The sequence below is a fragment of the Macrobrachium rosenbergii genome, chromosome 28 (assembly GCF_040412425.1).
Source record: "Macrobrachium rosenbergii isolate ZJJX-2024 chromosome 28, ASM4041242v1, whole genome shotgun sequence".
Taxonomy (NCBI): Eukaryota; Metazoa; Arthropoda; class Malacostraca; order Decapoda; family Palaemonidae; genus Macrobrachium; species Macrobrachium rosenbergii.
This window is the reverse complement of record NC_089768.1, coordinates 6,267,501-6,282,500: the sequence shown is the minus strand read 5'-3', so window position 1 is coordinate 6,282,500 and position 15,000 is coordinate 6,267,501. Positions and strand designations below refer to the sequence as shown.

At 37.7% G+C, this 15,000-nt stretch overlaps 1 protein-coding gene across 1 annotated transcript; it reads right to left on the bottom strand.

Annotated features, from left to right (window-relative positions):
• Positions 1-7,291: 7,291 nt before the first annotated feature.
• On the bottom strand, positions 7,292-8,653 carry LOC136853866 (variable charge X-linked protein 3B-like). Its single transcript, XM_067129792.1, has 2 exons — positions 8,632-8,653; positions 7,292-7,668 (listed from the first exon to the last, which is right to left on the bottom strand). Exons 1-2 carry the CDS (start codon positions 8,651-8,653, stop codon positions 7,292-7,294), a joined length of 399 nt encoding a protein of 132 aa, XP_066985893.1.
• Positions 8,654-15,000: the final 6,347 nt, after the last annotated feature.

The window sequence follows — 15,000 nt, the reverse complement described above, 5'->3', positions numbered from 1 at the left end:
ATACGCATCCATAAACATGCACGTTGTTTACATATATATATATATATATATATATATATATATATATATATATATATATATATATGCAAAGGACGCCCATACAAACACACACACACATGAAGTCAAGATCCGAGTAATATTTAGGTAACAACTGTCTTTTTTTCTTCTTGGTTTCTGTTGTAACAATAATTTTTCAAGCGCACGCACGTGGATAGGCTATATATATATATATATATATATATATATATATATATATATATATATATATATATATATATATATATATATATATATATATATATATATATATATATATATATATATATATATATATATATATATATTTATATATATATATATATATATATATATATATATAATCCTCATTATGAAGTAGCAGCCTACCAACCTCGTATCATCTGCAAAAATTCGGAGTTCAATCCATCTTAGTACGAAATATTTTAGGCCCTTTATACATATGTACATATATATATATATATATATATATATATATATATATATATATATATATATATATATATATATATATATACAGTATATACATACATACATATATATATATATTGTATATATGTTTACGTGTGTATCTGTATGAGTGTACGCTTCTTTTTCACTTAAAATTTGTTACCATATTAGGGGGTAATTCTAAGGATAAACAAAACAGTTCAGTAATATTTCAAAACATGATTACCCTGTAGCATACAAAAGCCAGCCACAGAAAATTTCCCTGTCGCACAGCACACAGAACACAAAGGAAATGTTCATTAGAAGCGAATTAACAAGTTCGAAACTAACCGATAATCTTACTATGTAAATGATACCTTGCGCAGTCTCGTTCGTCATGCATTTGAAAAACCTTTCTGTACCAATACCCATCCCAATTAATTTGCCGCCAGTCTCTCTCTCTCTCTCTCTCTCTCTCTCTCTCTCTCTCTCTCTCTCTCTCTCTCTCTCTCTCTAAAATCTTCCGAATAACCACCTTTCATCATCTTAATGCCCTTCCTTCTCTGCTCGTGACTAAACTACCCAAAGGACTCTGATTCACCTCTTCATCAATACTAAAAAGACATAAAACACAGGAGCAAATAAACCCATGCAAAAGGGGAGTCTAGTAGAGATGTGCTCGGCGTTCACATAAAAGACAAGCGTTGAAAACACCAGTTACATATTGGTGAATATTAAAAATAAAATATCTTCGAAACTTACGGAGTCTAAACAACATTCAGACATCCTGAAAAGAACTCATCTAAATTACTGCTCTTTTTTCCGAAATTCCTAAAGTACATTGTTGAATCTGGGTGTAATACTGCTGTTAATGCCGATCTAATGATCTAATGATACCCGACGCTGAGGTTTCTTGTGGAAAATGTTGTAACGAAAAAAAACTTGAATACCTGTCATACACCATTTCCTTAGCGACGCCCTGTAGCATTTAAAACCCGTTAAAAGGAAATATATATAAATGAGAAAAAATAACTGATTTTTTTTATAAACTCCACGCCCAAAGGCATACTGACTACTTGGAATATATAGCAAGGACAGATAATATTACCTTCGTTTTAGCGAAATTATATTACTGTATTAATGACTCCAAATTCAGAGAAATCTTCAGTACGATTTCAAATTTTCTGAAGTAAGATTAATCATTTCAGTTTCACAAAATCTCCTTATTGACGGTTTTATGATCTTCCATTTTTAAATAAAAACGAGTTGGACTAGAACCAAAGTCGCCTTGGTTACAGCAACGACTAGAAAATTACTCAACAGGCATGCAAAAACCATCAGGGGTTGCTTTGTAGTAGCTGCCTGTTGTGGATTTAGGGGTTACCATTGGCAAGAAGACTGAAAAGCTCATTCATTTCTTTAATCTGCCCTTCATTCATCTTATTAAATATAAAAATATGAACCTGGAATGCATAATCTATTTCACACGGGCTAAAGTGAGATATATTGCTGATCTTTAAGCGTATATAAATAAAACAAAAAAGAGATAGTCTCACATATTTTGTCAACAAGAAATTGGATTATACAAGGGGAAGGGGGTTTAGGGAAGTTGGTTACACCAACACACTAAAAAATTGTTATCTCATATGACTTACCTCTGCACGATTCAGATGAAGGGATACAAGGATAAGGAGCAGTTATTTCACGCACGTACATACATACATACATACATACACACATACACAGAGCCATACAAAAGCGTAAAAGAAGCTACTAAATCGCTGGGAACCGACAGGAACTCTCCCCGGTTTTCGTACCATTTCCTCTCTCTCCAACGGCTACGGTATTGTAGTCGTGCGCCCGACCGGAGTGAGTCACGCAAGACAGGCCAAGCGCGTCTCATTTGTCATAGCTTTATTGGTCGATTAGTAGTCAGCATATTGTCCCATTCTGAATGATGGCTGCTTGCTGGAACCATCACACTGGTCCTCTTTAGGGATGCCTCACTGTGCATCATGCCGCCACAAGTGGACCAGACTGGTGGGTTTTTCGCACTGCCGGGGAAGAGTTGAGCGAGAGAACGTCATTCAGGCTCGGCTCGCTGTTCTAAGGAAAAGCCGTCATCGTCGAATGTTTTTAATCTCGCCCACTAATTTAACAGTATACGTGGCTCTTCGATTTAGATTATTTCTTTTTTTTTTTTTTTTTTTTACCTGAAGTACGTTGGGCACATTTACTGAGTTCAAAAGCAAAGTTGATGATGAATGTAACTAAAAGAAATATAGGGAAGACTTGTCAATATACTATAAATCACAGATGTTAAAAATGCTGAATATTAGTAGTTTTGTCCTCGAATACTGAAGTAATTATTTTTTCGAATTTAGAAGCTAATAGAGTACCCAGTAAATTGACAACTAAGTGACAATTAATTGATTATAACACAAAAACAAGTTAGACTTTAAGAACTGAAAAAATAAAAAAGATCGTCGTGGTATAGTATATATATATATATATATATATATATATATAGAGAGAGAGAGAGAGAGAGAGAGAGAGAGAGAGAGAGAGAGAGAGAGAGAGAGAGAGAGAGAGAGAGAATCATTATTGTGATTCTATTTCTGGGAAATATTCTCGATTATTTTATCAGTGACCGAAAAGAGACTTCTGTATTTCATATTTTGAAATTCGAGAAAAAAGAAAATATGATGGGTTGGGGTTTATGTCTACGAGGTGAAAAATCCAGCATCAGCAAACTAAGAACCAGCTCCGCTATAAGATCTTGCCGCAAAAGAAAATAAAGGAACCTGTTCTCGGGAATAACTCGCCTAATCCCTGTGCATTCCTAAGCGACCTAAAATTTCTTCATTTTGCTCCAAACATATCTAGCGAGAAGTTGAAACCCAAATTAAGGTAAATGATAAATGAAACCGCAACAAAATATTTTAGTAGATTTAAAAAAGAACTAAACAACGCAAAAAAAAAGAAAAAAAAGAGAGTGAAGGAAGAAGGCGATGATGAAGAAAGGACAGGATGGGACATTTGCACCGCCTCGAGTAAATTTGTCTTGAGAGATGTTGACAAAACAATCAACTCCGTCCCTGTTCTATTTGTCCGTTTAAACAAGCCTGAAAAGGGTTTTCAAACACGTCCCGATAGCATAACATGATCGTCTCTTTTATGCGACTGAGAGAAAGGGAGAGAGATAGAGTTAAAATTTCGTTTTCATGTGTCCTTATTTTTTCAGGATTGTTTTGGAAAAAAAAAATAGATCAGCAGAGAGGAACTGGAAACTATGATGACAGGAAAGACATGCTATGCTGAAAGAGATCGATACCGCTCTCCCATCAGCCGTCAGTGGTGTGCGTTTGGCATGTCTCAGAAAATAGCAGTGCTTAAAAAGATATGACCAATAAAATTGTCCTTTTCTCTTTTCCGTTGTTATAAATACAATAAACTTAGTAATTACAAGATAACATTTTTTTTTTTTTGTCAGAAGTCTTCAGATGGAATATGCCATAGAAATGGCCGTGTGTGATTTGAACAGCCACTTCTGTCTCGGTTACATATATGCGGGTCAGGAGGTTTGATTGATGTTTTGATAACGATCCTGCTAAACTACCAAAACTTATCATTTGCCTTTGTAATGAGCATGCAGTAATTAAATGCACTTCTTTTTGATGCGCGGTTTAAGCTTAGAATGAATTTTGAGAAGTGCAGGTTTTGACAAAAATATTTCTTAGGTAGCATATTGAAGACCCCAATGTTGCTTTGCTCCTCCTCCATATTATAGCAAGAAAATTAATAATTGTTATTTTTCGTGCTATTCCTCTTATTTCAGTTCGTCCCATCAGTTTCTGCATTTTATTCCTCACAGGGGTTTCTTGACCGATTTGCCAAAAATAATTCTATTGCCTCTTCAGAATATTTTCCGATACATTACTCCCTGATATTGGCTACGATTTTGCTATGTCTCATGAATGAACCACAATATGATAATTCGTATTAAAGCTACTTCTACCATTATTATCATTATGAGCAACGGAAGTGATAAAGATGGTAATTTTTTTTTTATAGTAATAGTATTAGCAATAGCTTTAGTTACCGTATTTACAGTTCTTTGAGGACTTTCCTCTGATTTGAATATTGCTGGTTACAATACTCAAGGCGTATTTCAGAGGAGCATAACATATCTGTGATGTACTCGAGTGGAAGGAGTCACGAAGAGCAGCCTCTTCTTCTTCTTCTTCCCAACTTGTTCCCATTTTTGTATGGGGTCGCCGTGATGCCTTCTTTTGAAGGACTTTGATTTGTTAAAGAGATGCACTTTCTCCAAGATGATGCAACAGAGTCCCAGGGTTAAATCAATTGTTCAGTGCTGTTGGACTTCTTCTTTACGCCGTTCGCTGACTGTTTCTGGTGCGGTCTGGGTATTCCCTCACTTATCCCTGTCCTACAAGCTGCACGTTCCTCGTTCACCACAAGAAGTTGGGAGGCCAAACACATGATAAAGGCAAAAGCCGGTGGTACTTTCTGCGGTTGAAACAATGTAAAGCGGCTTTGTTTAGTCAACGAACAGACTTGTTAACAACCGAGAGGAGTAAAACAAACACCAACCACGACCAAACAAAGGAAAAAAAATGTCTGCGAGGGGGTGGGGGAAGTGGGAGGTGAGACTTGAATGTGATGTCTAGAACTGGATTTTGCCTCAGTCGGATTATTTGTGACCCTTTCAGGGGACCTGGATCCCCTTTGATACATCATCATGTGTCATTTGCATGACCTGTATATCTTGATAAAATCGTTGTCAGGTACGAAAGCATTCTCATTCAGTATTTGGTCACCACAGCTGATAAGAATTGGCAAAAAATTTGTGTTTTTGTTCTTCTGCGTATTTTTGGTATGTTCTTGATCAGGCTAATGTCGAATGTTTATATTGAGAGCTGTAACGTATGGCAAAATATGGAATAATGCAAAAATAAACGATTTGTCTCTCCAACATGGAAGTCAGGTGGCCAGTGAGAAGAGACAAAAGCAGAGGAAACATGGTGAAACACAACGCCTGGAAAAGGAACCGTTTTATTGAAAGTAGAATAAAAAAATGACTCAAGAAGGTTAAATTGATCGACGACACTTTGATTCTCATCAATCTACTTCTTTCCCTGGCATCCCCACCCTCCTCTACCCCAACCCTAGCCGGATCCCCGTATTCCCCATGCCTCCTCCTCCTCCTCCTCCTCAACCTCCTCCTCTCTACACCGTAAGGCCTGCGTGTCTACCTTCCCGTCGGGCGCCCCTGACAAGCAGGTTCGTGGTGGTTGCGACTATTTGCAGAGCTCTCGAAGAGAGTCAACAAGAGGCCAAGAAGATCAACAGAATTAACGAGTTCCTCTGACGGTAATGGTTGTGAATTGGGGACGGCTTAGCTGCTCTCTCTCTCTCTCTCTCTCTCTCTCTCTCTCTCTCTCTCTCTCTCTCTCTCTCTCTCTTCTTCTTCTCCAAGATTAATAGTCAAATATGAGAGAAACTGACTAGATATAAAAGGAATGAAAATCTTTTCTGTATTTTTTACGGATAATCTTTGTATATTCTTTTTCTCTGTGATCCGCTTGTTTCTAATGTTCCATTATCTGTCTATCTATCTGTCTCTATATCTATCTATCTATCTATCTATCTATCTATCTATATACATATATGTGTGTGCATATATATATATATATATATACGTATGTATGTATATATATACATACATATGTATATATGTATGTATACATACATAATATACATATATACATATATATACATATATATACATATACATACATATATATATATATATATATATATATATATATATATATATATATATATATATATATATATATCTTCTTTGAATAAATTTTAGTTGTGAATGAGGGAACAATACCATTAATTAGCTTAATTTTGGCAGACTACGATAAGATTTGATGTTTACTCTGTCTTATTGTAAATTGTAACAAATAGCTGATAACAATTCACAGTAAAGATACTAACCAAAGAGGAAATGATCTGCAGGCTCGTTTGAGTAGCTCATTGGTGCCACTTGACCAAAATCATAAACCAAATTGGCAGAGGTAATTCTTTGATACGTTTGCTTTAAAAATCAATATATTAACATACATGCATATACCTAAATTTATCAATGTATGAAATGTGTGTGGAACAACACTCGGATCGAGGCAAAAGTCAGGGCGAGACATGGAAAAATAAAAGGATCAGATGCCCAAACGAAGGAGGAAAAGGCAGCTTGAAAATTGGCGGGGCTTGGTGGGCCGTGTGGGGAGAACGGTAAACAACGTAAGTCAAGAGTATTTTCACAATTTCTTATCTATAAACAAATGTTAAAGTTTGTGAAAATATAATTTTCACTATTTACATATACTGTACAGGTTTGGCATATCATTTTTAGTTCAAATCGAGGAATAAGATCTTTCATCTCTTGTTTTCTATCTTTAGTGTTTATCATGACACTTGAAGAAAAAGGCATCATACGTCTAAAGAGCGTTTCCTATTAAAGCATTATCGGAATACATAAGTGAGATTTCATATAACCTTTCCATGCGCAATACATTTACTGAATAAAAGAATAAGTGAAGCAGTAAAATGAATATATTTTAACAGTTGGTGACAAAAAATGTTCTCGTTTTATTTGTGGTTGTTTCAGCATCCCACCAAACAATTTAAAAAGCATTGCTGTTGACGAATAGCTGCATGGGCCGTGCTGTAAGACATTCACTTTGGGTAATCTTTACATTAAGCTGTTGATGGTCAAACCATCACATTTTTCTCTTTAGTCTCTGATATATTCATCCACTGCTTTCACTCTCACATCAGTTTCTTCGGGAAGGATTGCCTCTGCGTCAGTTTCTTCGGGAAGGATTGCTTCTGCGTCAGTTTCTTCGGGAAGGATTGCTTCTGCGTCAGTTTCTTCGGGAAGGATTGCTTCTGCGTCAGTTTCTTCGGGAAGGATTGCTTCTGCGTCAGTTTCTTCGGGAAGGATTGCTTCTGCGTCAGTTTCTTCGGGAAGGATTGCTTCTGCGTCAGTTTCTTCGGGAAGGATTGCTTCTGCGTCAGTTTCTTCGGGAAGGATTGCTTCTGCATCAGTTTCTTCGGGAAGGATTGCTTCTGCGTCAGTTTCTTCGGGAAGGATTGCTTCTACGTCAGTATCTTCGGGAAGGATTGTTTCTGCGTTAGTTTCTTCGGGAAGGATTGCTTCTGCACCTCAACGTAAAGGTTGTCCCCATTTCTTAAAGGATTAACTGTCGATTTTTCAAGAAGACTTTGATGGAAGGAGTCATGGCGTCTAGCTCCTGCAATTAAACTTTGGACACCAGTTACCACTGCATTTATTTTCCAATTACCATCCATCCTTCCGTGCATCGCCTTCACTTGAAAATTGTTCCCAGATAAAGGAAGGAATTTCTTCAAATATTTTCTGGTGTCTGCTCACGGGTCTTCTATTCTTCTCCCGAGAGAAGAATTCAAAACCAGACTTTCTTACAAATTAGGTGCTACTTGATCTCATGAAATTGCTACTCAAGAGACGATCTCTTATTTTTATGAAATGTCTTCTTTTTGGCAACTATGCATATTGTATTTTATTTAGTCTCTTCTCTCTTCATATACTTTCTAAATCTGTCTTCTATTGTCATACATCATCTTTCTTTTAAGAACTTCAGCTCAGGCCTTTCTGTGCATATCAATTTTTATCCGATCTCGCCTTCTACTTCTGCACAGAAAATACATCATTAAGATACATCTGACAATCAAATATGTTAACACTGATAATCAAATGCATTAACACTGACTGGGATGTGAAAGTAAATGAAGTGTGTAATTCGATTAAGTAACTTAGTATTTGCCAGAAATATAATTCAGAATCTGAATAAACACATTCAGAGAAAAATCCAGTTTTAACTGACATATCATCGATATTCACTATTCAACAAAGAGGAAATATCCAACTCCTAAAACGGCGACATAGAGCTTAAGAATGGGAGCGATCAGAAATAACTATCTTGTCAGTCGTCACAGAGCGTTTTGATAATATGTACATTTGGTTGTATTTTTATATTTCAAGAGAGGGAAGTTCCGCATTAAATAATAATTTCAAATAAAATTAACGCTTACCCTCTGAGAGCTGAATGGACATGCTGTAGGCTAATGGTATAAGACGTGTTCACTACCGTTGATAATTTAGTCATTTCATGTTACCAGGACAGATGGGGATTACGATTCTTAGAATTTATTTATTCTGTATTTTTTTATATCTTAATCGTTAGATAAAGATAATTAAATGTGTTCCCTGTCTTTAATGTCTTGTTCAGGAGAATAGATAATCAAACAGGGTAGAAGGTTTTAAAACAGTGTGGATTCATTCTTTGAGACTGGATAAAAACCGATAGAGTAAAAATGTTTACATGAATGAATAAATGAACTTGCAAATTGTGCATGTGTTTAAAATATGCCACAAGAAATGGCTTTAAAATGAAATCTTCATTTCTGCAATCCAAAAGATCAAGACAAAAGCGAAGCCCAGGTTAAACAATCATTCTCGTTGCATGAAAAAAAAAAAACTTGCAAATGAAATGTGTCTAGTCCAAGATTTTCGCTTGAGCTTTTTCGTCATGATTTATTGAGTTTCTTTCGAAAAGAGTATGAACAAATAATTATCTTCATGTCCTTTTTTTCTGTGTTCGTATTAATTATATATTTCTGTTTTTGTGCGGGCACTGTCGATTAGTATCTCGTTTTCTTTTCTCTTCACATTATAGAATCCAGCATTACTTGCAATTTCAATGTTTCACTCATTTTTTCCTTTCACTCTTTCAACACTTCTTTTGTGTGGTTACCTTTGATTTGTAAAAGTTTGTCTTGCCCTTCTTTCTCCCTAAATGAGCCAGGTAATAGTGCGAGTCAACATCTAAGGGTGAAATTACGAACTTGACTTGTGGAACAAGTACTCTTGATTCAAGGAGGGAACGCGGTCAAGTTAGCGGCCGCTGGGGCCAAGCCTCAGGACTTGAAAGGACGGGGAATAACTTGTGAGGAATCTGTTGAAAGAAGGTGATGAGTACCTGGCCAGACACTGAAATGCTCTGGGTAAATAAAGAATTGCAAAGATTACGTAATGTTGAGAGACAATGTACGAAGTCAGCAAAAGAACAAGTTTGGTTTTGGTCAAAACTTGAATTATAATTAATAGCAGAGGACTGATACTGATCACCCAAAATATACGTAGTCTGTAATCCATCCCATGTCACCATTGAACTATCAAAACTACTAGGAAAAACCTGGATAATAAAACTATGAAACGATTTCATATCACTAACAGGAACCTCCACAAATAACCCTCTATCAGACAAGCGTAGTTTCAAAATCCCATAATAACGATACAAATTCTCCCCAGTGAAAATTATTTGTGAACCATAAAGATATGCTGCATTTTTTAAAGTAGATTCCAGAGCCCCCCAATGGTAAAATATCTGCAAAAATACGCCCCTTAGAAGCAGCTATAACTGCTTGAACCTGAGTTTTAATCACCGTTAATAAAGACCCTGCTTCTTTCTCAACATTAAGTAAGGTAGTTTGACAAGAGGAAAAGACAATTGAAACATCTAAGCACCCCCGAACACCATCAACAGTAGCCAGTAACCCATTCAAAGGCGTTCTGAAAACCCTCACGCAGTTTATTATTACTGTCTCATAATGCCGTCAAAGATATCCCCTGTATAACTAATTACACCGCCACTTGCTCAGCCTCACTAAGCTTATTGCCTACATACTAGCTAACGTCCCTATAATTACAAAAAATCACTTTTACTAAAACAAAGACAAATATATTATATAACCATAAAACCATTACAACGACTCAAACACCTCAAAATAAAACAGAAAACCAAAAACACATCTGCAAAATGCAATCTTATAAAGTCACAAAACCCTAAGTCACCAAAACCATATATAAGACCATAACGCCCCTTATGAAAGAAACTAACCACCGCACTTTTTACTTTGGCATAGACAGCCACCACTAAGGCTACGAGCAAACAGAACTTCAGCATCCAAAAAAACAAAGGAAAGCTACCTATAACTAACCAGACCTCGAAACCAAACAAAAACAAAAAAAAAAAACAAACACTACAACCCTAATCACAGAACCCAAAAACTCTACGGTATCCCTTGCGCCTCATTTAACATATAATATATGACCTCGGCATTGACAAAATTCCAATAACGAATTACGCCGAACCGCCGCACTTGCTCAGAGAGGAAAAAAAAAAACAACAAAATAGACTAAAATCAGACAACCATAATCTTAAAAATTTACGGACAAGCGTCCTCCCATGTTCAAAACCCCCAAATTATGCTTCTGGGAAGCCCACAAATAAAAATAAAAAGAGAATAAAAGCACATACTGTAAGAAAAAGAAGAGAGAAAAAAACAATGAATCCATCAATTCCTCTTTAATCTGTCTTCTTGATCTCAGACATATGTGTCAACCTGGACAATCCCGTTTTTTTTTTTTTCACCTTGAACAACAAACCTATTCCCTTTCTTTATTTCCACAACCCGAAATGGACCCTCAAACTTAGGCCCTAATTTATAATGCTACTTATTCCTGACATTTACCTTCACAAAAACCCGGCCACCGACAGCAACTTTAACCTTATCTGGCTTTGAATTGCTCCTGTCAACCATTTCCTGCATCTACAACTCAAGATTCCTAGCAAGGCGTGCATATCTCTCCTTAGCAGTAGAGACCAACGATCTAACTGTATCATTACAACGAGACGGAATAGACAACAAATCAAATGCGCCTCGCACTGGATAACCAAAGACTGCCTCTTAGGGAGTCATCGCTATAGCATCGCTAACCATAGTATTAGTGCTTTGCCGCACCAGTGAGATATACCGATCCTAGTGCACATCTTCACCCGCTACAGTGATTCTGAGAACCTCAATTACCTTCCTATTGGCCCGCTCATATAACCCATTGGCTTCTGGTCTGTACAGAATAATAGTTACTTTCCGAATTCCCATAACCTCCGAAGTAACACTCGCTGGCTTGCATGCATTGCAAATTGAACTTACCCTCACAAAATCCCCCACTGATAGAGCATGTTCTTCCAAAAAAACTTCCCACGTACATTGTGGTACTTCTTCTCAGTACCCAAATGCGGACTACCAAACCTACAATGAACAATATCCAAAACCGTATGTACTAGGCAATTTAGGGCTACTATCCGTGTTGTAACTCCTTTATCCTCACTACTCCTCAGCTTATACTTAATTTTCCTAACTAACAAATTACCCTCTAACTCCAGACCCACAAAGGGCAACCTATAACCTTTTCTAACTAAATTCCCCTCCAAGAAACACCTTTTTGTCTGCCAAAATTTCATCCTCAACCTGTTTAGCCTCCACTAAACTAATATCCCAGTCTATGCAATCCCCAGATACATAACAAACACGAGAGCCATCTAAATCTAAAAACTCCTACTAAGGGCATCAGCTTCAACATTATGTCTACCTTCATTATACCTAAGCTTGGCGTCAAATCCCTAATTGTCAAAAACCACCTAGCTCTCTTAGGAAAAAGATCCGGCTTATCAAAAAGATCCAACAACGGCTTATGATCTGTAAGAACCTCAACTTTGTTGCCCAACAATAACATCTTAAAATGAATCCAACTAGACACTACCGCGAACTCTTCTTTGTCCGTCGCGCACATAGACATCTCATTACTTGCCCCGTCTTAAACTTCCTGCTGTAGAACACGATAAGATGCAATTTACCCTCAGATTTCCTCAAAAGGCAAGCTCCTATGCCCTCGTGACTGGCATCTGTCACCACCGTGAAAGGCAACTCGAAAATTTGGAAACTTCAGTGCCGAGGGACTCATTAAAGCCTCTTTAATATTCTGAAAAGCCAACCGTTGCCTCTCACTCCACACAAACTGCGCATCATCCCTCAGCATGTCTGTCAACGGAGACGATAGGATTGAAAAACCTTTCACAAACCTCCGGAAAAATCCCGCCATACCCAAGAAAGAACGAATCTGCTTCTTATTTTTAGAAGCAGGAAAATCCACGATCACCCTAACCTTGTCCCCATTTACTCTGACACCTTCTTTAGAAATCACGTAACCCAAATATACTATCTGCTTCTTCAAGAAATCACACTTGGCTAATTTAATTTTCAAACTCGCTAACCTTAATCTCCTAAGAACCTCCCCAAGGACGTCTAATTTTTCCTCTACAGAATCAGTGGCAATAAAGATATCGTCCATATAGACGTGAATGGACTTCCCTAGCAATCCATGCAAAACTGTATTTACTAATCTCGTAAAAGTCGTAGCGCTACCTGACAAACCAAACAGCATCTGTGTAAACTCATAATGTCCCCTCGCCAAAGAAAAAACAGTATACTTGCGACTCTCCTCACTAAGAGGAACCTGCAAAAACCCCTGCATCAGATCAGTTGAAGAGTAGATACCTTTACCCCGGATTTCTACAAACAAATCTGGCAAACACGCCACAGGATAGCGGTCCGGGATCGACTCATCATTCAACTTACGAAAATCCACACACACGTACTGAGCCACCATTCTTAGGCACTGCTAACAATGGAAAATTAAAAAGTGAGGAACTGTGCCTAATTCTACTTTCCTCTTCCCACTTATTGACCTCTTGCTCTACCTGTTCCCTAATCTTAAAAGGAATTCTATACGAAGAGACAAAAATAGGCTTATTCTCATCCTCTAAATGAATCTTGAGTTCTAACACATTAGTTAACCCCAACTTATCCCTGTAAGAGCGACAATATCTACAGACTCAGCCAAAACATCTTCCACCCCCTCTATACACTCTTTATAATCAGCATTAGTTAAATGATCCCGAAAAAACTGTCTCCTAACCTGTAACTCTGCCTCTGAAAATCCATTGTTGTCCCCTACAATAGCAACTGAATTATTGTCATAAAGCCAATTTTCTAAATCTACCACATGTATCCTTCTGATATCTCCGAACTGAATCGTTACAGTTCAGTAATTCTACGCAAGTAACCCTTGTATTGGACACATTGCTTATAGAAACTGTACTCACTACCCCCTTGAGCTTCTCACTACCCTCACTCACACACACCATTCTTGGCATTTTCACATCTTTCACTCAGACTTTCACCAGAGCAACCATACCTGGGCCCAAAACCACATCTTCAGATAAAATACCTTTATAACACTTCTTCCCCTCCGAAACATATTCAGTATCAACCCATAAACCATTATCAACACCCGATCCCTTATCATGATCCCCTTTAATTTCATCATTTTCCTCGTACGGGACAAAAACTCCAGGTACCCCAACAGCTATACCACCTACCCACGTATGAACCGAGATTCTGTTTCGCCGGCAGGCTGGATGACCCAGTAACAATGTATTCCCCAAAGCAGCCCCTCGTAAAACCAAATATGGCTCTATAAAAACTTTACTTCCAAAGGACAAACAAACGTCCTTGCAACCCAAAACACTCAAGCTATTTGCTTGAACATCACATACGGTCTCTTTAAAAGGCCTCAAACAGTGATCGGAAAACGTCAATAGATATAAATCATAATTCATCAGATTAACAGAGCACCAGTATCAGTAATTACCGAGATATCGACACCATGCATAGACCCTCTCACAATTGGCTTCAGCTCTAAGGGCCCAGCCAGAAGTCCTATATCACAAGAAACACCCATCACCTTTTCCCCTTTTGTTGTTCGTCCCTCTAAAACTTTTTCCGGCCCTTAGAAACCCTCGAAAAACACCCTCGAGGAGTTCTTCTATTAGAAACCACAGAACCCTGAGGCACACTCCCGAATTTATCCCGTTTAAGAACCGGACAAAACCGCCAACTATACTCTGAAGTCTTGCAGACACCATAATATCTCACCTTGCAAAACTTTTTTGGTGTGACCCTGCCTATTACAGTTAAAACAACGGACCTGCAACATTGAGCCCATAGAACCCCTATTATCCTCTGCCTTGGCACACAACCTCGTAGAAGGGAAACTAGAATCACCCTGTGGCAGGTGCACTGGAATAGCACCAGAAGCCTTCGGCACCCCATCTATGAAAGTGCTATCCACAGTAGGACATTTCAACAGGTATTTGCGAACCTGTGAGAAAAGCAAGGTTTCATCAGACCCTTTTCCTGTTCTTTCATCAAAGCTATCTACTCTGGCATCACGAGCATCATTGAGTATCCATGCTCATTGAAGCAATTTCTCTAGGCCATCCACAGAAATATTGTTACCCTTTACCCAACTGGACGCTCTTAATTTCTTCAAAAAATCTCCCACAGCATCAAAGCATCTGGCATTAAATCTGACCAAAGAATTCTGACCATTTCGAATTTTAAAGAGCGACCTAAGGTCCTGAACTGCATCTCCGGCTTCAGTCGTCCCATATGCTGTCCTCAGAAACTTCTTGAAGTCGTCCCATGTCGTACAGT

What these genes read in the sequence shown, in the direction of transcription:
- LOC136853866 (XM_067129792.1), bottom strand. Translation starts at nt 8,653, where the DNA reads ATGTCCATTCAGCTCTCAGAGG. An exon ending in GTCCATTCAGCTCTCAGAGG is followed by an intron (nt 7,669 to 8,631) that starts GTAAGCGTTAAT and finishes TCCTTCCCGAAG; the next exon opens with ATACTGACGTAGAAGCAATC.